The sequence below is a fragment of the Colias eurytheme genome, chromosome 23, assembly GCF_061535395.1.
Source record: "Colias eurytheme isolate Ceu_HAF_F1 chromosome 23, ilColEury1 Martin Lab GWU primary, whole genome shotgun sequence".
Classification (NCBI taxonomy): Eukaryota; Metazoa; Arthropoda; class Insecta; order Lepidoptera; family Pieridae; genus Colias; species Colias eurytheme.
In genome coordinates, this window is record NC_143002.1 from 7,841,847 (window position 1) to 7,864,979 (window position 23,133).

Consider the following 23,133-nt stretch of genomic DNA (forward strand, 5'->3'; position numbering starts at 1 on the left):
CTGTATGTTCTGCACGCCGCAATCACTGAACCGATTTGTATGAAATTTGGTACAAAAATTACTTGGCGAAAAACTAGAATGATTGCAAAAAGTGAATAGTAAAACAGATTAATTGCATCTAGCATGTACTTTATTCGTTTATAATATATCTATCTATGTAAAAAAGATACACAAACAAATGTAAATGAACACTCAACCAAACATTAAGAATAATTAATCTGGTTGCAAACTTGCACTATTTATTTAAAACTTCATAAAACCTAAAATATTGATAACCTTAATTACAATAATATTATTGTGTAAAAGGAGTAATCGAGTAGGTCAAGTAATCATTTACAAGTCAAATATTTGTAACAATTTTACAAAATTCTACTAAAAATGGACGGAACATCTGAACACAGTAACGATTTGGAAGTTATAAAGAAAATGGAGGACGAACATCTACGTCTTCAGAGACAGGTGATTTCATATTTATGACCATAAATAACTAGCTGACCTACAAAAGATACTTTACTTTGCTTCTTCATATTATTAGTATAAAAATAAACGAATAACATTCCATTTCATTTCATTTTACAACATTTTTCATTACTACTCCTTCCCTATTGGTCGAGAGCCTTCTGCTATAAAATGACTATTTAACAGAAAAAAATCAAATCGAACCAGTGGTTCCTGATATTAGAACATTCAACAAAATAAACTCAAACTCTTACCTCTCTTACCTTTATACAGGGTGTAATCGTTAAGTGTGCACAGGCGATTATTCCTTAACTATTACAGATATCAAAAAACTTTATACTGATATCGAAAGTACGTAAAATGGCCATAATAAATTTATAAAAATAAAACAAGAAATGTCTAAAAAATTAACTTGAAACCATTACGGCCATTTTACTCATTAGGTTAAGTACTTTCGATATCAGTTTAAAGTTTTTTGATATCTGTTATAGTTACGGAATAATCGCTTGTGCACACTTAACGATTACACCCTGTATAGAGAAGAATTCCTCTTTCATGTGCAAAAATAACTACACTTCTATTGAAAAAATATGTTACTTCTATTTTATACCAAAATGACCAATGATACAAAAATATAGCCTTAATTTCATATCAAAATTACCTATAACAATACTGAGAAGCTTATACATTTGTAGAGAACTGTAGAGGGGTTGTTAACTCAAAAACATTTCAGATTGTAAATTTATTAATTTTATTTTATTTTATTTTATTTTTTAATTTATTAATTTATTTAATTTTATTTGTAAATTTCGCGCCAAAATGGTAGCAGCCTGGACTGGATGGAGACGGGGGCCAGCTCGCAGTGCTTTTCTTCATATTGTTGTTCGTCTTTTTCTTCCATGTTTTCTTTTTGCTCCGTCGGGGTCACCAATTGTAGAGAACTGTAGAGGGGTTGTTAACTCAAAGACATTTCAGATTGTAATGATTTTATTTGTACACAGTTCCCGTATTTATACAAAAAATCGACCAAAAACAAAACTAATCAGAATTCTAATTGAGATTGAAATTTAGAATGCGCTCTGATTAAGAAAAAGAATGCGCCGGCTTGTACACAATATGATATATATATCCCACCAAAAACATTTTCATGTAAAATGTTGCCAAGACGAGCCCATATGACTCGCACTGTCAAAAAGTTATCAGATCTCATGTAGAGCCAAGCTTCTAACACTACACGCCCTAACTCTACAAGGCCTAACTTCACAAACTCTACACCTTAGTCAAAATATGTGGCTTGGCCATTTCGCTACATTCACATCGGCGTAAGGTGAAAAATTAATTCACTGTTCATTACTTTTGTGTTATACAATAGTTCTTGTAGTAACGAACGGCCAAGCCACATATTTTGACTAAGGTGTAGAGTTTGTGAAGTTAGGCCTTGTAGAGTTAGGGCGTGTAGTGTTAGAAGCTTGGCTCTACATGAGATCTGATAACTTTTTGACAGTGCGAGTCATATGGGCTCGTCTTGGCAACATTTTACATGAAAATGTTTTTGGTGGGATTTCATTTCTTTTTGTAGGTTGTTTGTAACAAATTTTTTTTTTAACAAGGAGTACCTATACATATATATATATATCTAGGGGAACCAAGTTTTAGATTATTAGATTAGACCTCTAGCGTCCTCAAAATTTAATTTAAAATTACAGGTCTCATACAAACTCCCATCCCCTAGTTTAAGGGGTTGGGGGATGAAAGTTACAAGTTTTATAATTTTTTTGTTGTTTGTGTGCTAATACTAGCTTACATACAAAATTTCAGCTTTCTAGGACATTAGGAAATACATTAAGAATTTTGATGATCATCAGTGAGTCAGTGACGAAATTAGCGTTTTTTAGAAATAAATAAAATCTGAAGTATAAAAGCTAATGTAATTAAAACTTAATATGTTCAATAAGTCCGCTATTGACAATATATCCCGAAAATTTTGTTGATCTAGCATAATCCAAACCCAAGTTATGAGGGTTCAAAAAAACGTCGAAGCGCTTCGAGAAAAGGTAGGTAGTGCCCGTGCGCCTCGCTTGGCTCGTCTTGGCGGGGCCACTACCGTGCCCCCAGATACTCTATGCATGTCTCCCATACATTATTATGCTTCCAGTTTCGAATGGTACAAGCAGACAGACAAAACCGTAACATGGGAGTGCATCCTCAATTCAGGAGACAGGATCAGCTGCTACGCACTCTGAAGAAGGAGTACATCAATATACGAACTGATTTGAAAGTAAATAACATAAATTTTATTATATAATGAAAACTTTATTAAACACTGTTACAATTAATAGAAAAAACAATCATTTTACAAAAAAATGCATGCATAAATATGGATCAGAGATACTGAGCCAATACAGCTACGCATGCTAGCTCTAAATTTCTTATTCCTCGTTATTAATTTCAGATATAACACATTGTTAGACGTAACTTTTGATTTAATATTTTTGTGGATGAGTAGTTGTCAATATAGAGTGTCGTGCCATGGTGCTCAGACGTTGTTTATACGACGTTCGACCCAACTACCTTCACTTTACTAATAGTCGTTGACTAGCTGCGTTTTGTTATCAACTACCTACATCAATTAGGTAGCTGTGTAGAATCGCAGTACATTCTTATTACGTTCAAACTAATATTTAACTAACTTCGCATCTTTTTTTCTTATAATATAGTCATTTTATGTTATTCCTCGTTATTAATTTCAGATATTATAGTAGTTTTGTTATCAACTACCTACATCAATTAGGTAGCTGTGTAGAATCGCAGTACATTCTTATTACGTTCAAACTAATATTTAACTAACTTCGCATCTTTTTTTCTTATAATATAGTCATTTTATGTTATTCCTCGTTATTAATTTCAGATATAACATATAGTCCATTGTATGTTAAATCTGAAATTAATAACGAGGAATAAGAAATGTAGAGCTATCATTTAGTAATATCGAAAACTCTTGTTTTGTAAATACTTGTTTTTTTTTTGATTGTTAATTTTACCAATAAATTATATAAAAACTACAAGCACGAGGTTATTGTATCGCGTATTTTCTTTTACGCCTAAAACATCCTTCGAATCTCCTGAAAGTCATAATATCAATACAAAATTTAGCATAGAAGACTTTTTTTATTGCGATTGATGATAATATCTTCATAAATATATAAGTTCATGTGTCTGTATGTACAGATAGCAAGATCTGGTGCCCATAAAAAGAATACCAAAAGAATGAGGAACGAGCTACAAAGATCATTATTGCTCTACACAAAGACTGGATTTGAGTGTGACGGTAATTAAGATATAATAATACCAATACCAATATCAATATTACAAATATATAACACTATAGCTGTGCGCCGCGGTTTCGCCCACGTGGCTCCGCTGTTTTTGGTCGAAGCGTGATGATATATAGCCTATAGCCTTCCTCGATAAATGGGCTTTCTAACACCGAAAGAATTTTTCAAATCGGACCAGTAATTTCTGAGATTAGCGCGATCAAACAAACTGTTCAGCTTTAAAATAATATTAGTATCAAACACAAGAGAGATATAGCAAGAGGTATTTCTTCTAAAAATAAGGAAAAAATCTTGATTTTAGTACTGACCGTAAGCCAAATGACTTCCATATATGACTTTATATATTTTTGTGAGTTCTAAGTGAATCTGTTCTATACATCATAGTGATTATCATCACAGATAAATTATCGTGTAAGTTCACATTATGAATGCGAATTAAACTCTGTTTGTCTCATCTTCACGCATAAACCACTAAACCGATTTGTATGAAATTTGGCACAAAGATAGTTTGAACTAGTAAATAAAGCCTCACATTTGCCTACTATCCTATTTCCTATTTAATTCAATACAAATATTACAGAGGGAATAACTATGATGTCACAAATGGACGAATTGGTTCAAAGAAAAAATAAACGGATGCTACAGTTAAAAAAGATCGTAAACGCCAATAATGGACAGGTAAATATATATTTATTAGGTAAAATTTAGAAGTAAACCTTCTCGAAGACAAATAGTACCTAACGAATTGCTTTAATTTTAAGCCAAAAACAAATCAACAAAAATATGAAATTATTTCATATTAAATTTTAACCATTACCTTCTAAAACTGTTCTATATGTATACATAAGAAAACTTAACATTTTTGCATTTCAAACAGCCTCTACAATCTTATTTATTTCTATAGATATTAGCGGGTTTTAATTAAACCACAAAGTTTCAGCCTCCAACGTGAATTTGAAACTAAAATTATTTTTCTGTAATACAAGACAACTTTGCAGGCACTTTGAACTTTTTCTTATTCTCAATTGGGGTTGTGAGACAGTTGCTTGAGGAATAAAAAAGATAAAATATTACTATTATTATTTTACTGATTTCTTTACATAAAAATTGAGAAGTCTTATCAAGAAGAGAGGCAGGAGAGCCAGGTAGACTTATATTAATGACTAGCTGCGCTAAACCCCGAAGGTTTCACCCGCGTGGCTCCGCTCCTGTTGGTCTTAGCGTAATGATATATAGCCTATAGCCTTCCTTGATAAATGGGCTATCTAACACCGAAAGAATTTTTCAAATCGGACCAGTAGTTCCCGAGATTAGCACGTTCAAACAAACAAACTCTTCAGCATTTAAACACAAGCATAACATCATGTGATCACACTGCGTCCATAAACACTTGTAAAACTAATAGTACAGCATACAGGTACTTTGCCGGCCTTTTGTTCATTTTTTGAACGCACCAATATCGTAGTTGTTCGGGAACACCTCTAGCTGAAAAGTGCATATCTGAAAGAAAGAAAAAATATTATTACAACAACAATTAATGAACAAACACCGTGTATTTTTTATTTTTTTATTTATAATACGATACTGAATACCTGAATTACTTAGACAATGTTTCTTAACACCATAAAACAAATAACACATAAAAAATAATTGCACAGTTGGAATGTACGGAAATTACAGAACAGGAGAAAGTCTTAACTGTCAACCAAACAAAACGACCCCATAAACATTCCTCTTTATAAAGTATGAAACCCTAAAAATACAATAAACGTAAGGTTGGTGTTTCATAAATGGCATACGCGGAATCTAGCTTAAAACTATACCTACGCTCGAAGAAAGGTTTCTTCGTTCATAAATCAAAAATTCATTTGTTTGTATGCCTGATCAGTAAAAATATTGCACCGTGCTTTCTCAGTTTTCCAACTGCTTTTCTTTATAAATTTGCAATAACGTTACAGCGTGATAACCGTTCCCCGTACACAGATTCCAATATTTATTCAAGATCATTGTCTTTCAAGTTTTTATTCAAAAATAAATAGTGCATGTCATCATACATTCAAAAATTATTGTCTATCCGTCGCCCGTATTATGATGTTAACTCAAAATCACTTACCTTCAGATTTTAAGATCTGATATAGTAATATCTATTACATATTAAAGTAATACTGCTAAAGCACTATTGTTTGTTGACTGATTATTTATTATGTTTTCTCTTCTTTCCGATAAATTTAAATAACAGCAAACATCATCTCTTTTTTTAATTATTGTACCAGGTACCTATCTTGTTATTCACTGTCTGGTATATATGTACAATAAAGTATAAATAAATAAAAAAATAAACATCAGTATAGTAAGATTTACTGAAATACTTAGTATGTTTTCTTTCCGCTTACCGCTCCGCTTATCGCTTCGCTCGCTGTTAAACCCCGAACTCAAAACTCTCGCGTCATAAGAGAGCGTTGTAATTAAAATGTTTATACCCGATGCTGGAACAGTGAAGCAATTGCAAAACAACTGTAAAACCGAGCTATGATTTATCATTCCGTGATTCAGTACAATCGCAGTCGATTGTCGCAACAAAGCTTTAATTTTGGATTTGTACAGTGGGAATAAATTTGTAATCAAGAATTGTAGAGAAATTTATGTACTCTATGATTATTATTACTAAAGTACCTAGTAGTTTATTATCTATAGTCCATACTCCATTTTTTTGTTTCGTCAATTTCTTATAAGGGTGTGATTAATTCGATTAAGGGCTGATTTTTCAATCCTTGGTTAAAACTTATTGGTCGAATAAGGTATAAAACTACAATTTTAAAAACGTATTCTAATTGCCCGTATTTGACAGTTTACTTGACATTTTAATATTATCGTGTAATACTTTATTGGACGGATAAGTTTTAACCAAGCATTGAAAAATCGGCCCTAAATATACTCTTAATTAGCAACAAGATTGAGCTGGATTTTTGAGTTTAAAAGCATAATTTTTAAAACTTAAATCCCGACACACAGAAAAATATCAATTATTACATAATATAATACAAATACATACATATATTCTTTATATACATTTCTAATTAAATTAGTATAACTGTGGTAATTATATTATTAAAACCTCACATATAATCAGTTCATAACTTCACTAAAAAACTCATATATCTTAAAGCATTCAAAGCCATACATCAAGCTATAAAACGAACAAAGAGTATCAAATATTCGAACATATACGTTCGGAAACAACCAGAATCGATTGATAAAAGTTAATCCATCAAAAACTTTACACCGGATATAATTCCCCTTTATGACGAGTGTTTCGGTCCCTTGAGTTGAGATTACAATATATCATCGTTTTATGTCACTAGTTGTTGTTCGTGACATCGGCTGAAAAAGATCGTGTGTGCCAAGCACACGTGTCAGAGTGAAACTTTTTTGGCAAGATTCAAATGTACCAAAATCGTCGCCTTACCATGTCGTGATGGTATTGCTTGTGGTATTGCTATTACGCGATCTTGAAATTTTACTTTCAAGCGTCACTTCAAAAATCACATGTTAGCAGTTTTTAAATTATTTAAAGCACTACAACATTTATTGCAGTGTTAACCTGTTTTAAGTTTTAATATGTGAAAATATAATGTAATGTGGGCAAGAAATAAATTAAAATAAGGATTTCATATCTTTGCGAAACTTCTATCACTTTGCTATGAGTCTATAATAATTAATTAATTATTCATTTATAAAAACTAAAATAAATCTTTGTTTATACATATATTGTGTGTAATGATGTATTTTATTGACATAATACGAAGTCAAAAATTATATAAGTACATATTTATAAGCAGTTAATTGAAAAAGAATAAACTATAAATGTGTTATTTTTATTAATAAACAAAGATTTTACAGTTGGAAGAACGTCGCCTGCTCAGTGAGAACCGACTAGCTTCAACGGAAAATAAATTAGAAGCCGCCATGTTGAGATTTAATGCAGTCCAGTGTGAAAATAAGAAGATTCGAGAAGAAATCGAACATATGCTGAATGACAGGTAAACTGTGGTCCCTATGTATGCTTAAATCTCGGATTTTGATGCGGTTTTTTTTTTATAGATAGAGAGTGGTTCTCGAGCAAGGTTTTGGAATGTAATTTGTTAAGATTTAGACAACTGCAACGCGGGCAAAGTACCTAGTAAGCCGAAACCTCGTAAAATTATAAACGCGACAGTATGTTTCCTTTTTGTCTTTCTTTCACGTTGCAATGGGGCGATTTCATAAATAATTTTTGTGTCTAGAGATAGTTACATTAGAGTTTGATATAGGCTAATTTTTACCGCATGTAAACTTTTATCAAAGCTTAATTACGACACAATTTGTTTTGCACGCCTCATAAGCGAAGCGTTGAGGTGGGTACTACTGTCACTTCGCGCAAAACATCTGATTTTTCAAACTTAAAATGTCTTTATGTATCATACATTGCACTTGTAAGATAATACATACACACACATATTAAGAAAAAACACTATTTTTAACATTCATGATGTTTTTGATGTCATTTTTGTTATTTAAACTAGTTAAAAAACAGTTTAAAAAAGTTCTGTCTTGGACGTCCGTGTGTCTGTGTATGTGCGGAGGATTTTCTTGTTAACACGATAGCGACCGAAATACTTTACTAATCGAGTCTTTTTTTTCTCTTACGCTTGAGTATGCTCAGGAATAGAACCCTTTCATTTTTCAGGGTCTGATTCGATGTGGTTTAATTGTTATTAAATAAACAAAAATAATAATTAATAAATAACCCATTGACCACCGAGCGGCCCGATCGGGCCGCGACACAATAGATTTTCTATTGTGTCTGTGATTCCGGGACTGAGGGAATAATTATTAAAAAAATTATGAGGCGTGCACTTTTGGATTTTCCAAACTATTTTAAATTACAATCCTTCCTGAAACAAGCAGTTTTTATCCAGATGAATTATCAAGAAATCCGATAGACTCTTTTTGAATTATATAATCTAGGTTTTTAAGTCAATTTACCCAATGTTGAATTTTTTCGCACTTAACCTAGTTACATTACAAGGAATTCTACTATGAAAACGAATATCTTGACCCATAAAAGTCTTTTTGAACTTTATTAAAGCGAAACGTCGACTAATTGTATCTTTTCTGTGAGCTTACAACAACCATCATTGTCCAAGTTATGTCCTATTTAATGGTCTTAATTATATTTAAATTATTAGAAATGTAAATTTAAATTTTCATGGATGTTTAGATTAGGTTGTTCTTTGAAGCAAAATTACTAACAATTCGGTTTAATGCTTAAATAGATTTTGACGTACCAATGCACGTTTATTTCAATATAAACAAACGAAAAATAAATTCAATAAAAATAACACACTACCATACTTGTTATTGGAACATATTTAACTATATTAAACATATCTTTGAATTGTCTATCTAGTCACTAGTGTATCACCGAAAATCTTTAGATGTAAATAGAGTAAATCTTGCAATCTAAGTAAAGATATTTTACAAAACCAAAAAATATAAATTTACAATTAATATATAAACATTATGTAGGGCAATATTCAACGAAGCCTGGTCGAAAATGCTGAACGCTCTCAAGAAAGGCAAGAAGTTCTTAACAGACCTCTTCGAGTCTTCCACGCTGGCGTACGACCAGCGTGACGAGTGGTGTGCCAAGCTGCGGTCTGTGCAGGAAAAGGGGAACCTGGATCAGATGGTGCAAGTCCAGGTGTGAAATCTATACTTATATTATAAAGCTGAAGAGTTTGTTTGTTTGTGTGCTCCGCAGTTTTACCCGCAGTGCTCCACTCCTGTTGTTCTTAACAAGATGATATATCTAGCCTTCCTCGATGAATGGGCTATCTAACACCGAAAGGATTTTTCAAATCGGAGCACTAGTTCCCGAGATTAGCGCGTTCAAACAAACAAACTCTTCAGCTTTATAATATTATAGTATAGATATTTAAGACAATGTGAAAAGCAAATTTTCTTTGTATTTATGTTATTGGTAATATGGGTGCTACAAATATTAAGCAAATAAACAAGTCAGATGAACTAAAGCGGCGAAAACGTTGTTGGTTTTAGCTAGCAAATTATTACAGTTAAGCTGATAACAGCCACTTTCCAATGATCGTAAACTAGTCCATATTATACTTGCATAAACAGATTGGAAATTTTGTGAATAATTTATAATGAAACAGTTAAATAAAATTAACTTAAATTTAAGGCAAAGTTTTTAATGCTATTTTCTATTGTAGAGTTTTCGAAAAATAGTAAACGAACATAATTAATTAAGTGGTTTTATTAATTAAACTATCTTCTAGGATATAAACACATATAAAGCTTAAAAAACAAATAGTAATTATAAGTGTCATACTTCAATTACTAATATTTAAAACTGACAAAATCTGTTTAGTCAAATTAGTCACCTAAAAATTATATTAGGCATTTTTTAGAATGTCTGTTACACTTCAGTTACTTTTAATACATTTTTTTCACATTTCTAAAACACGGTCGTTAAAACTAAAGCTTATAATTCCCGTGCCACAGTCAATCAAGAATTTTTAAATATTTTACCGCTCATGTGGGTTAATTTACTATTCTTATCTGTATTGTCAATCAATTTTGATGACACCATTAAGAGTTTATTGCCTTAAATTCTCTACTTCTAGTATTTTATACAGAAACACATTTTTACACCAGTGAATATACGTTCATCTAGATAAGACAAAAATGGTAGTTTGACAGTGTCTATGATTAAGCGAAAATCACTTAAAACGCCGAATAAGATTAGCATTACTATCCAATAGCGAACAGCGTATAACTATTTAAAATCCTACTAATAGTATAAACGCGAAAGTTCGTAAGAATGTTTGTATATATGTTGCTCTTTCACGCGAAAACGACTGATTTTTTTTTAAATTTGGCAATGACTTTTACGAAGTTTATATACCAGACCAAGTACCAGACTAACAGAATAAGCAATAGAAAACTTGCTTTTGCGAATTTGTCCGAAGGTGAAACCGCGCAGCATAGCTTGTTGTTTATATTAGTTCTTACAAAATAAATATCAAAATTCTACACCAGATTCCTAACAAAACCAATCTTCAAAGTTATTACGGACTATACCAATTTTCAGAATCATAAAACATGAAAAAAAAGACGTGTGGCACTCGGGGACTGCCGCGGTAAAGCTATTGTATGCTATGCCTTCAAGCCACACCTCCGCGCCCGTCGTAGTGGGGAGCGTGAGGTTTTTCGTTACAAAATTTCTGGATTCGGTCCCCGCGCTCAAGGCCCGCGATAGAAGCTATGCAGTATGCAATAGCTTAATACACGCACAATCTATAATATAAAAATGAATCCCAAAATGTGTTGGTAAGCGCATAACTCGAGAACGGCTGTACCGATTTCGATAATTCTTTTTTTATTATATTCCTTGAAGTACGAGGATGGTTCTTATGTAGAGATGTAGAAACGTAAACATGTACCACGGGCGAAGCCGGGGCGGACCGCTAGTTTCAAATAAATTTTCATAACCATCTAGTCTTATAATTACTGAATACGGACCTGTTTCCTACACGTTATAAATGCATGAATGATGTATAAAGCTGTTAAATTTACAACAGGATAATTAAACTAGCCTTTGTCTATTAGCCATTACAATGTTGTACTTTAGAATGCAAATTTATTTCATATGTTACCATTCACAAAGCTTACAAAAAACTTAATAATGTTCGGAGAAAACATCGTAATACAAAGAAACTTTGTTTGGGTCATTTGTTAAATTTCTTTTTTTAATTCTGAATCATAAATATTTTAATTCTATATGTCCTTTCGAAGAGATTCTAGCACCTCGTTATTACTATTTGCAATGTTGTGTTTTACATATGCTTAGAATATTCAAACAAACAAACTCTTCAGCTTTATAATATTAGTATAGAATATTAAGATTAAGATATAAAACATAAAATGTATCTTCTTCTTTTCTTCTTTCAGCCCGGTTTAACCCATAGTTGAGTATAGGCCTCTTCATGTGCACGCCATTCCTTTCTGTTCGTCGCCACCCGCATCCACTTCCTTCCCAAGATCTTCACTATGTCGTCAACCCATCTATCAGGCTGACGGCCAGCCTTTCTTCGTCCGGTCCAAGGACGCCATTCTAGAATTTTATTGGTCCACCTGTTGTCACTTAGTCTGCAGATATGTCCCGCCCACCTCCATTTCTGCAAAAATGTATATTAATAATTATTATTTTCAGGAAATGCGTGATCTACAAAAAGCGTTCGACCACGAGATGAAACTGTACCACTTTCTCGCCAGAAAGGGAGTCATGCGCATCAATAGGAAGCAAGAAGAGAGAGAAATAGCAGAGAAGATAAAAGAAGAAGAAGATATAAAGAAAGAGTTTGACCATCACGTTAAAATCATTAATGAAGTAACGGTGAGATTTAAATAAATAGGGAATTAGGTTTCTTTGCACATTTTAATTAGAAGACCCTATCTTGATACTAAATACGAATTGGATTTAATAATATGAGTAATCTACCTATTTTGAATGCCATAGGATACTATATCGCTTCATATGCATTTTTTAATTATAAATACGACATTTTCTTGAAAGTAAGGACTTGAATAAAGGGGCGAATATTATAAGTAATCTACTATTTTAAATCCAATAAGATACTATGACTTCACATCTTTTATAAAGTTATAAGGCATTCTGTTCTCTCTAAATAAACTTTTATCAGAAGTAAAAGTACAACAATTAAAACATATTTAAATCTCATCTATGGGGCGACCATAAATAACGTGTCAAAAAGTTGAAATAACACCTCACGTAATTTATGGACGCCCCCTCATATTTTTGACACCGGTACAAAAATCCTTTAACTTTCTACTACGTCAAAACGGGTTAATAACAGGAGCTTCTATATAAAAAAATCTATACGTTTTTCGTGTCCCCTGTCTTTGTTAATTTAGATATACGATCCTACAATTTTGTGGAAAATGGCAACACATTTGAATCTTCCCTCCGAAATTAAAGCTATAAATTAATTTTTTAATCTCCCCGTTCGCATAAACGTTAAAAAAGATAATTCTTTTTGTCCATTTCGAAACGATTAATTTTTTAACAGATAAATTAATTTGTAAATATGGAACAATATTTATGACGTCCACAAGCTAGTCAAAATTAAACTTTTTATTTAACAATTAAATTATAAATACATTTCATTCACATGGCTTTGGAATAAATAAAAGGTCTCGACTAATTTTGATAACTTTCATTTGTTTCATATATTCTACAACCCGAATAGCATATAATATGAGAACATATGAAAATTTCAAAATGTAAATATGCAAAATGAAATGTTAAAAATATATATATATATATATATATATATATATATATATATATATATATAATAACTGTGCATTTACATCAAATGCGCAAATGCTCATTCTAACCCCACTATGTCAAATTATTTTAGTGTAAACAGGCGTAGAGCATTATTTCGTTATTCTTAGTGCATTCAAAAAGATTCTATGCAATGTTCTAATACTGAACAACACTGAACACAAGTTTTTGTTTTCACAAGATCACGAAAGAATGCTCTTGCTGTAGCTCTATGTTCGATGTAAATGTTTGTAAGAGGTATTTTTGTTTTAAAGAACGTTACGTTTTTGCCTAAATTATTTAAGATATTATTGTTAATATATAGGACTATGCAAAAGAAGACAACATTAATAAAATAATAGATGAATTCAATCGATTGGAACAAGAGAATTTCTCCATTTACACACTGTTGACGGACTACTGTGCTGAAAACGAAGTTCTAAGCAGAGACTTGAAGAGACTACGAAGAGAAATTGGTTTGTGTCTTGTTTCATTTGTAATAGTAACTAGATTAGTGTGCTCTATGATAGATAGAACATAGAACTATCAGATTATGACTATTACGAAAAAAGATGGTGCAGCATACGTAGGATTTTTACTGTTTACGATACTTATTTCAGAAAAACTTTTTACTTAATGTTCAATAGGGTTGTTAAAGTGTGCTCTTACCATTTTTAATTATTTTTCTCTTCTTTTTTACCACATTATTAATTTATTTATATTATAACTTTCAATATATTTATAATTTAGAGGACAGAAGAGACTGGAATGAAATGATGGAAGAAAAGCGGCAAAATAAACTGCGAGTTTTAAGAAATAAATTAGAAGAACAGAAGATGAAAACAGAAGAGAAAAGAAGAATTTACAAGGAAAGAGAAGAATTGCTTAACAACACTATGGATAGTGTTAGTGAAATATTTAGGTAAAGTGCTAATTTTTATTGAAAAAGTAAATTAATTGTTATCCGTAACCGTATTAATTATTTATTATATAGTGATTAAAGCGCATATGACAGATGCCCCAGATTTCACAATCATGTAGAGATGTGAAAATATTTTAAAAAATTACACATTTAGTAACCTCTAAATATTAACTCAAATACTAAATATGTACATATAATAACGCGGGGCAGTATACTATAAGGTTAAGAAACATAACACAAAATTATAAAGGAAACATACTTTCAAAAATTATTAATTACCTTCTATTAATAATCACGTAAAAAATAACAGCTCTCAAAAATGTATTCCTTATAAAAATCTAAAAGCAGTTTTAATTCCAGTGTGGAAAAATGACAGCGCTATATAAGTTCATCACTTTCCCACACTGACAACAATCCTGCTTTAAGACATCATGTTTACCCCCTGGCATAGCATATCGCACACTATCCGTCACGTTCACAATTCAATTATAATTCAATCCAATTAATGAGATGTTATAATTAATAGTTGTGATGTGACGTCAGCGCTGAGTGACACACGTAATGTTGTCTTGATGACGCCGGGTGACGGCTGCAATGATGTGCCAATCAAAGCTGCAATTATGTTGAATTAAGTGATTTTTATCGATTCATAGGGAATAGCTTAGTGGTCAAAGCTTTCGACTTCAAAAAATTTAAGGTACTTATCGAGTTTTGACTGATCGGTTGGCTCGGTTGGTCCCTGCCTTCCAAGCCAGAGGTTGTGGATTCGATTCCCACCCAGGGGTGATGAACATAGATATATGTATATGTTAGCGCGTTTAATTTAACGATAAAATTATAGTTTAAAAGTAAAAAAAATGGTTGCCTGTAAAGTCGGTTTTACGGGCGAAGATTTTACGTGACAACGTCTTTTTCTCGATCATAGTTGAGTGGGAAAGAGACGCAAGGCATTCGGCGGGCCTCTCTCTCGTTCGGTGACTCATCGTAACGTTACCGAGCGTTACACTTTTTCATAAGTGACTCCCAGTCGCAACCTAATTTAAGACGTTGTCACGTCAAAAATAATTTATTTTAATAATAATTAAATGGATAAAAGTATTAATAATCATTTAATTATCAAATAATAATAATATTACATGTCATATTCAAAATAACGATCAAAACAACACAAATAACACCTGCGCTGACTCACACAGTCACCCCACTCGATAGTTGTTTTGATCGTCCTATATAATATAACGGTCGTCTGCACTTTGCAGTTGCGAGTCATTCTTGTACCGACTTTGGTCGAGTCAAGATGTCTAAGAAATAATTTAAAAATTAGTTACGTGATACAAATACGCTCTAACATATAATTGTGTGATGAACATTGATATTTGCTCTGTGTACACCCAGACGTGTTAATTATCTATATAGTCCCTTGAAAAATAAAGAATAAAAAAAAAAAAAAAAAAAAAAAAAAAATTATCTATATAAGTATTTATTTAAAATTAAGTAAATATGCATGTTTATCAGCCGTCTCCATAACACCGAAAGCTTAGTATGGGATCAGATCGTGCGGTGTTTGAAATTTTTCATGAAATAGGTCATTGAGCTAATACGTAGTAAATAGTAATAATTGCTCAATGTAAGCAGTCAATATGAGACTTCTAACAACGTGGATTTAGCATAAGTGGGTAGGTTGAGTGAGTGGGTAGGTAAGTAGGTTGAGTGAGTGGGTGGGTTGAGTGAGTGAGTAGGTTGAGTGAGTGGGTGGGTTGAGTGAGTGGGTAGTTCAAGTGAGTGGGTAGAATGAGTGGGTAGATAGAATGAGTGGGTGGGTGGTATTGGTGGGTGGGTAGGTAGAATGAGTGGGTGGGCGGTATTGGTGGGTGGGTAGGGTGAGTTGGTGGGTTGAGTGGGTGGGTGGTTGAGTGAGTGAGTAGGCTGAGTGAGTGGGTAGTTCGAGTGGGTGGGCAGTGAGTGGGTGGGCAGTGAGTGGGTGGGCAGTGAGTGGGTGGGCAGTGAGTGGGTGGGTAGTAAGTGGGTGGGTAGTGAGTGGGTGGGTAGTGAGTGGGTGGGTAGTGAGTGGGTGGGTAGTAAGTGGGTGGGTAGTGAGTGGGTGGGTAGTGAGTGGGTGGGTAGTATGAGTGGATGGGTAGAGTGAGTGGGTGGGTAGAATGAGTGAGTGGGTAGAATGTGTGAGTGGGTAGAATGATTGAGTGGGTAGAATGAGTGAGTGCTTAGAATGAGTGGGTGGGTAGAATGAGTGGGAGGGTAGAATGAGTGGGTGGGTACTATGAGTGGATGGGTAGAGTGAATGGGTGGGTAGAGTGAGTGAGTGGGTAGAATGTGTGAGTGGGTAGAATGAGTGGGTGGGTAGAATGAGTGGGTGGGTAGTATGAGTGGATGGGTAGAGTGAGTGGGTGGGTAGAGTGAGTGGGTGGGTAGAGTGAGTGAGTGGGTAGAATGTGTGAGTGGGTAGAATGAGTGAGTGGGTAGAATGAGTGGGTGGGTAGTATGAGTGGATGGGTAGAGTGAGTGGGTGGGTAGAATGAGTGAGTGGGTAGAATGTGTGGATGGGTAGAATGAGTGATTAGGTTGAGTGAGTGGGTAGTTTGAGTGAGTGGGTAGGTTGAGTTAATGAATTGTTAGGTTGAGTGAGGGGGTGGGTATTAAACCGTAATATGAGCCTTTTGCAGAACTTAAGCATTAAATGACTTATAAAGCTTACAAGATAAAAAAAGTTATTATTTAAAATTTTAACAATTAACGAATTAAAACACAAACCTAAATAGACCAGAAACTGCACAGCTTAAATAGATTAAAGCTTACATAATTTTATTTATTTTAAACGAAATAATAATTGAAATCCGTTCAAGAAATAAATCAACTTGAAATTCCTTTGAAATCAACTGAGGGGCGTTACTTGGCTTACAACAGCGGAATCAGTAAATCTATTTGAAAACTATTTTCATTCCAGAATACATTTTGAGCTTAGTTTACCATCTTTAACACGTGTAGCAGAAAAACTATTTTTCCATTGTTAATAATATAAACTTGATTTCAAATGTGGCCGGTTTGAAGGATTTAGGGCCGAATTTTCAATGCTTGGATAAAACTTATCCGTCCAATAAAGACACGATAATATTAAAATGTCACGTAAACTGTCAAATACGGGCAATTAGAATACGTTTTTAAAATGGTAGTTTTATACATTATTCGACGAATAAGTTTTAACCAAGGATTGAAAAATCAGCCCTTAATATAATTAAGATGACATAGCACAATAAAACTTCGTAATATAATTTTTCACTTCCGCTTCACGTCATATCTTTTTTCTATCTCATGAGATACGATACCTTAAAACTTTAATATCCACTTTTAAGAAGAAGCACCTCAAGAGTTTAAAAAGTAATAATGTCTTATATCTATATATGTTATTCTTGTATAATGGAATAAGCTAAGTAAAAATGCCATTTATATGCCATAACCATAATATAATTAACAGTCTCCCTAAATTTAGCGTGTACATCTTTCCTTTCTCAAACACGAGCTCTAACATTTCATAACATAGATTTACCACCAGTTCAGAAAACAGTTTCAAATAGAGAAGAGCCAAGAAACTGCATAGTTGCTCTTTTAATCATGTTAAATCTCTTATCTCTAAAAAACTACTTCACTATAAATCCTTTGCAGGACCCTGGACTGCAGCATGGAACCCTTCGCGAACCTCCTTGGTGATAAGCAGCCTTCACTACACCAGCTCGACCTGACCTTCCGCCTCATTGCTGAGAAGATACGGGAATATATCCAAATTACATACTACTATGTTAGTGATTACATACATTTTTATTACAAACATTAATACATATATATAATTTATACTTTGTATTGTCACCTCTTGATAGATCAGCATTTTATCATTTAGATTTTTTAAAGAAAGACACGATTCATTGGTCCCCTTTTTAACGAAACCAGTCGTTTTTAGTTTATATAATAAAAGTAAATAAAAGTGGAACAATTGCATTATGTTATCTTTATAAGTATTTACATATTTAAAATTTTACTTGTATTTTTATCAGCCATTTGGTTTCCATAACACAAGCGAAAGCTTAGTATGGGATCAGATCGTGCCGTGTGGGAAAATTGTCCTGAAATATTTATTTACTTATTTATGTGTCTCTAAAATCTGAATTAAACTTCTCACATACACTTGAGTTAAAATTTGACATAAAATCTCTTGCTTGTCTACATTGCTTTTATAAATACTAAATATTTATTTATTTATTTATATTTATTTATACTCTTTATTGTGCTGCCAAAATACATAAAATACAAACAAAACTTATTCTAAGAGAAAAACAGCACAGAAGGCGGCCTTATCACTTAAGAGTGATCTCTTCCAGGCAACCAACTGATAGAAAGGATAAATAATAAACTAGAAATAGGAGGTAGGTAGGTAGAAAGTATACGCAAAGATAAATAAATAATAATGTTATACAAAGATAACAAAATACTATTAAATAAAGATTATAGATAAACTAAACACTATAAAATAAACACATACATAAACAAAAATAAACATAACATAAGTAAAAAAATATATACCTATATATATATATATATATATATACATTTACATACATATGAATACATATACATATAAAATAATAAAAGACAAAGGACAAGGAGTCATTAAAGAAATAATATACATATTATAATACATATAATGAGCTAAATATGCTATACCGAGTCAAAAGCCAAATTTAAATAGTGATTTCGGACGAGATTTTTAAAACAAGCAAGGGATTGGGCTTGTCTGATGTTTATCGGCAGTTCATTCCATAGGTTTATAGCAGTGACTGTAAAGGAATTACCAAAGTAATGAGTGCGACGAAAAGGAGTAGACAGAACAAGCCTATCGACCGAACGAAGAGAATAGCTTTCACAATGCAGGAAGTTGAATTTCGTTTTAAGATAGGAGGGGGTCTTAGGGTCAAAAAGGATACGGTACAGGAGAAGCAAATAATGCACATTCCGGCGAAGACGAATTGGGAGCCACTTGAGTTTCTTGCGGAAAGAGGAGACGTGGTCGTATTTACGGAGACCAAATACGAACCGAATACCGTAATTCTGAAGTCGCTCAAGTTTGTCTAGTTGCTCAACTGTTAAATCAGGAAAGCATGCATCAGCGTAATCAATAATGGGAAGGAGTAGGGACTGTGCTAACATAATTTTTGTCGGTATGGGTAAGAAGTTACGCAGACGTCGTAGAGAACTAGACGCGGCGTAAAATTTCCGACCAAGTTCTTGAATCTGGTGAGACCAAGAAAAAGTTTGATCTAAGTGAATACCTAAGTTTTTAACATGCTTACTAAAAGGTATTATAACACCGTTAATATGTACAGCAGGCAATATACCCCAGTCAACCTCAGATATTTGGTAAGGACTACCAACTACAATAACCTGGCTTTTTGCGGGGTTGATCTTAAGGCCGAATTGATCGCACCAAATGACAATTTTAGCCAGTTCATTGTTAATAAAATGAACAGCATTTGGTAGTTCATCGAGCGTAGAATGGGTATAAATTTGTAAGTCGTCAGCAAACATATGGTAGGGAGAAGTTAATTGAGAAGTGAGATTATTTATGAAAATGGCGAAGAAAAGAGGTGACAAGACGCCACCCTGAGGCACACCGGCGGAAACTGCGCACCAAGTTGACTGTTTTTCATCCAACAAAACACGCTGCCGCCGATCGCCCAGGTAACTTGAAAACCAATCAAGAACTGTCGATGAAAAGTTAATGAGACGAAGCAAACTCAGCAGAATATCATGATTTACCATGTTGAAGGCATTGCTAAAATCAAGAAGTGCTAAAACTGTGAGTTGCTTGCTATCCATACCGTAACGAATGTCATCTGTAACTTTAACAAGTGCAGTGGTCGTACTATGACCAGGACGGAAACCAGACTGATAAGGACTAAGGATATTATTAATGTTAAGGAAAGTGCTAAGCTGGGAATGGATAAGGCGCTCGAGTACTTTGGACAAAAATGGTAGGATGGAAATAGGACGGAAATCGGATAAGTTTGATGGATTAGGTTTTTTGGGGAGGGGAATGATGTGAGCATCCTTCCAGGAGCTAGGAAAAGTTCCGGAGATGATTGAAAAATTTAGGATATGGGTAATGACGGGAATAATGATATCAAGGATAGGAATGATCATATTACGACTGATAAGATCAGTACCGATGGCATTCGACGATATGGACAGGGTAGCCCTCTTAACTTCATCAACAGAACTTTGTTTAAAAATAAACGGAGGAAAATCAGGAGTAGAAGCGGTAGAAAGATTATTAAGGGTAGAGTTAATTTTTACAGTGGCGTTAAGTGAAGATGAAGAAGCAAAGTGAGAATTTAAATTATCCAGGTTGATGTTACATGAAGGGAAGGTATGGGAAGATTTACCAACTCCTAGAGATTTTAAAAATTTCCATATTTTAACAGGGTCGCCGTTCTCGACCGACTTGTGAATATGACGTCTTTGTGCATCCCTACACAATACGTTGCAACGATTACGTATAGTTTTATATTTATCCTGCATCTCAGTGGATTTGGCCATCTTCAGTTTGGTCTTAGCACGATGTTTTTTACTAAGAAGGGATTTTATTTCTGGAGACAGCCACGGAGCAGGTGTGTGTTTTTTCCTAACAGGTCTTAAAGGAGCATGTTTATCATACAGTGCGAGCATAATATCGTTGAATAAGTTCACTTTGAGATCCATTGTATCTGCGTCAAAAACTGTTTGCCAATCACACTCAGAAGCATCAAGTCGAAGTTGGTCGTGATCCATACCGGCAAAATTACGCAGCAGGATAGATGAAGGTTTGAGCTTAGGAGGACGGAGTTTATAGGATAAGAAGATGAGGTCGTGATAGGAAAATTCATCAGCAGAGCACTGACCATGTTTGGATACGGAAAGGGGAGAGGAGACAATGATGAGATCAAGAAGGGAAGGGGAGCAGCCAGGAGAAAAATGTGTAGGATTAAGCGGCAGTATATGGAGATTATGTGAATTTAGGAGAGAGTATAATTTCTTACTTCGGTGGTCATTCTTAAGTAAGCATGTATTAAAGTCGCCCATGAGAATAAGATGATTATACTCAGGAGTAAGGTCATCAAGGAGAAGGTCAAAGGAAGAGAAATAGTTATTGGTCAAAGAAGGACTATAGAAGACGCCGAGGAGAATTTTGGAATGAGGAAGTTGGACTTCTATAAGGAGATGTTCGGTAGTATTGCTTGGAGGGGGTTGGGAGGAAGATTGGATCATTTTGAAGGGGATATGATATGATATATATATCATAATAAATAATGTATAAAAAGTAAGATAATAGGATTAGAATAAACGATACATTTAGAGATTGGGTTTAATTGACCACTTGCCCTACAAATTAGGAACCTAACGTCTCAAATTACATTCCTTTACGCCCCAATAAAATAAATTTGTTACATACGAGTAACTAAAGGTATATAAATATTTAACAGGTCTTTCTTTTATTTAACTACTAAACAGTTTTTGATGAAACTTGCACTTGAAAAAGTAAAAAGGCAGTGAAACTAGGCATTTTCGTTTCTTTAAAATTTAAATGTTATATTTATATAGTATGTCTTTCTTTCTACTACGAATCAATTATTTATGAAATTACAAGGAAATTCGAAATCAAATAAAATTTTTACAACCTCCTGTAAATAAATAGAAGTCTTTATTTTTATAAATTATTTTCTTTCAATAGTTTTAAATGTGAATGCCATTTGCAGCCTATTTACTATTACCTAATCATCAAAACATCACATAAAAGCAAATAAACAATTATTACAGGAACGTCACATGACGAAGAGAGGTGACAAAAGTGCTTCTCGGCTAAAGAACTATACTATCCACCCCCAACCCCCGATTTGTTGGTCTGCGACCCCCATCAACTTATTGGTTCCAGCTAACCCTTGTCCTGCGTAATATATTATATTATCCTACTACTTGATAATTGATATAGTATAGCGTGTAATACTAATATCCTACTACTATAGATATATAGAATAATTTGCCCAAATATAGCTATAACTAGATTTCCGCCCGCGGCTTCGCCCGCGTTTGCAAAGGAAAACCCGCATAGTTCCCGTTCCCGTGAGATTTCCGGGATAAAAACTATTCTATGTGTTAATCCAAGTTACCCTCTATATGTGTGCTAAATTTCATTGTAATCGGTTCAGTAGTTTTTACGTGAAAGAGTAACAAACATCCATACATCCTTACAAACTTTCGCCTTTATAATATATATATTAGATATATTAGAATATTAGATATTATATTTGCTCTATTTTGAATTTAAACATTTATCTATTAAATTAAACTTCTTCTAGAAGCACTTTCGAATCGATTAAGCATAGATTTAACCATTTACCACTACAAATACATTCCTTCTTACTTCTAAACATAATTTTCCTCACAGTTGCATAGAAGCCCGCTGGCTCTCCCGCGTCACAGATACCCTAGAACAACCGTTCAACGATACCCAAGTACTAGACGCCCTCAGGAACCTATGTGAGGACCCAGCCTTCGAGAGAAGTGACCGTGTACACCAGTTGACGGAATGCCGAGTGCCGCAGAGTAGGGTTATCTTGGCTAGGCGGTATATGCAGAATTAGACTACTAGACTAGATGGCAAAGCTTTTGATTGTAATACAGGATGTTTTTTTTTTCAAAATGGTGAGGCGGTATATAGCGATGTATGAATAATCACTATTTACTTTTAGATTCTGTGAGATATACAGGGCAATTAATTTTTTATAGCAATGATGATTACCTACTATATTTTGATTGTTATACGTAATGTTTTTATTGGAAATAAATATTTTGTTGCTAATTGTGTGTTTTATTTCGCAACCGCTTTTAACGAATCGATGGTAAATTCATTTTAAAAGATGAAATATAATAATTCATATTTTGGCAATTCACATGACCCAATT

The 23,133-nt window shown here is 33.5% G+C and overlaps 1 protein-coding gene across 1 annotated transcript; it reads left to right on the forward strand.

The window, feature by feature from the left end:
• The first annotated feature begins 378 nt into the window (after positions 1–378).
• On the forward strand, positions 379–22,812 carry LOC149898403 (coiled-coil domain-containing protein 63-like). Its single transcript, XM_090115253.1, has 12 exons — positions 379–459; positions 2,615–2,737; positions 3,688–3,787; positions 4,375–4,472; positions 7,695–7,834; positions 9,363–9,537; positions 12,070–12,252; positions 13,532–13,682; positions 13,957–14,128; positions 17,807–17,939; positions 21,989–22,119; positions 22,617–22,812. Exons 1-12 carry the CDS (start codon positions 379–381, stop codon positions 22,810–22,812), a joined length of 1,683 nt encoding a protein of 560 aa, XP_089971379.1.
• Positions 22,813–23,133: the final 321 nt, after the last annotated feature.

Bases quoted from the DNA above. Each gene is read 5' to 3' on its own strand.
- LOC149898403 (XM_090115253.1), top strand. From the start codon at position 379: ATGGACGGAACATCTGAACACAGTAACGATTTGGAAGTTATAAAGAAA. The intron at 9,538-12,069 runs GTGTGAAATCTA...TATTATTTTCAG, and splicing joins ATCAGATGGTGCAAGTCCAG to GAAATGCGTGATCTACAAAA. The intron at 14,129-17,806 runs GTAAAGTGCTAA...AATCCTTTGCAG, and splicing joins AGTGTTAGTGAAATATTTAG to GACCCTGGACTGCAGCATGG.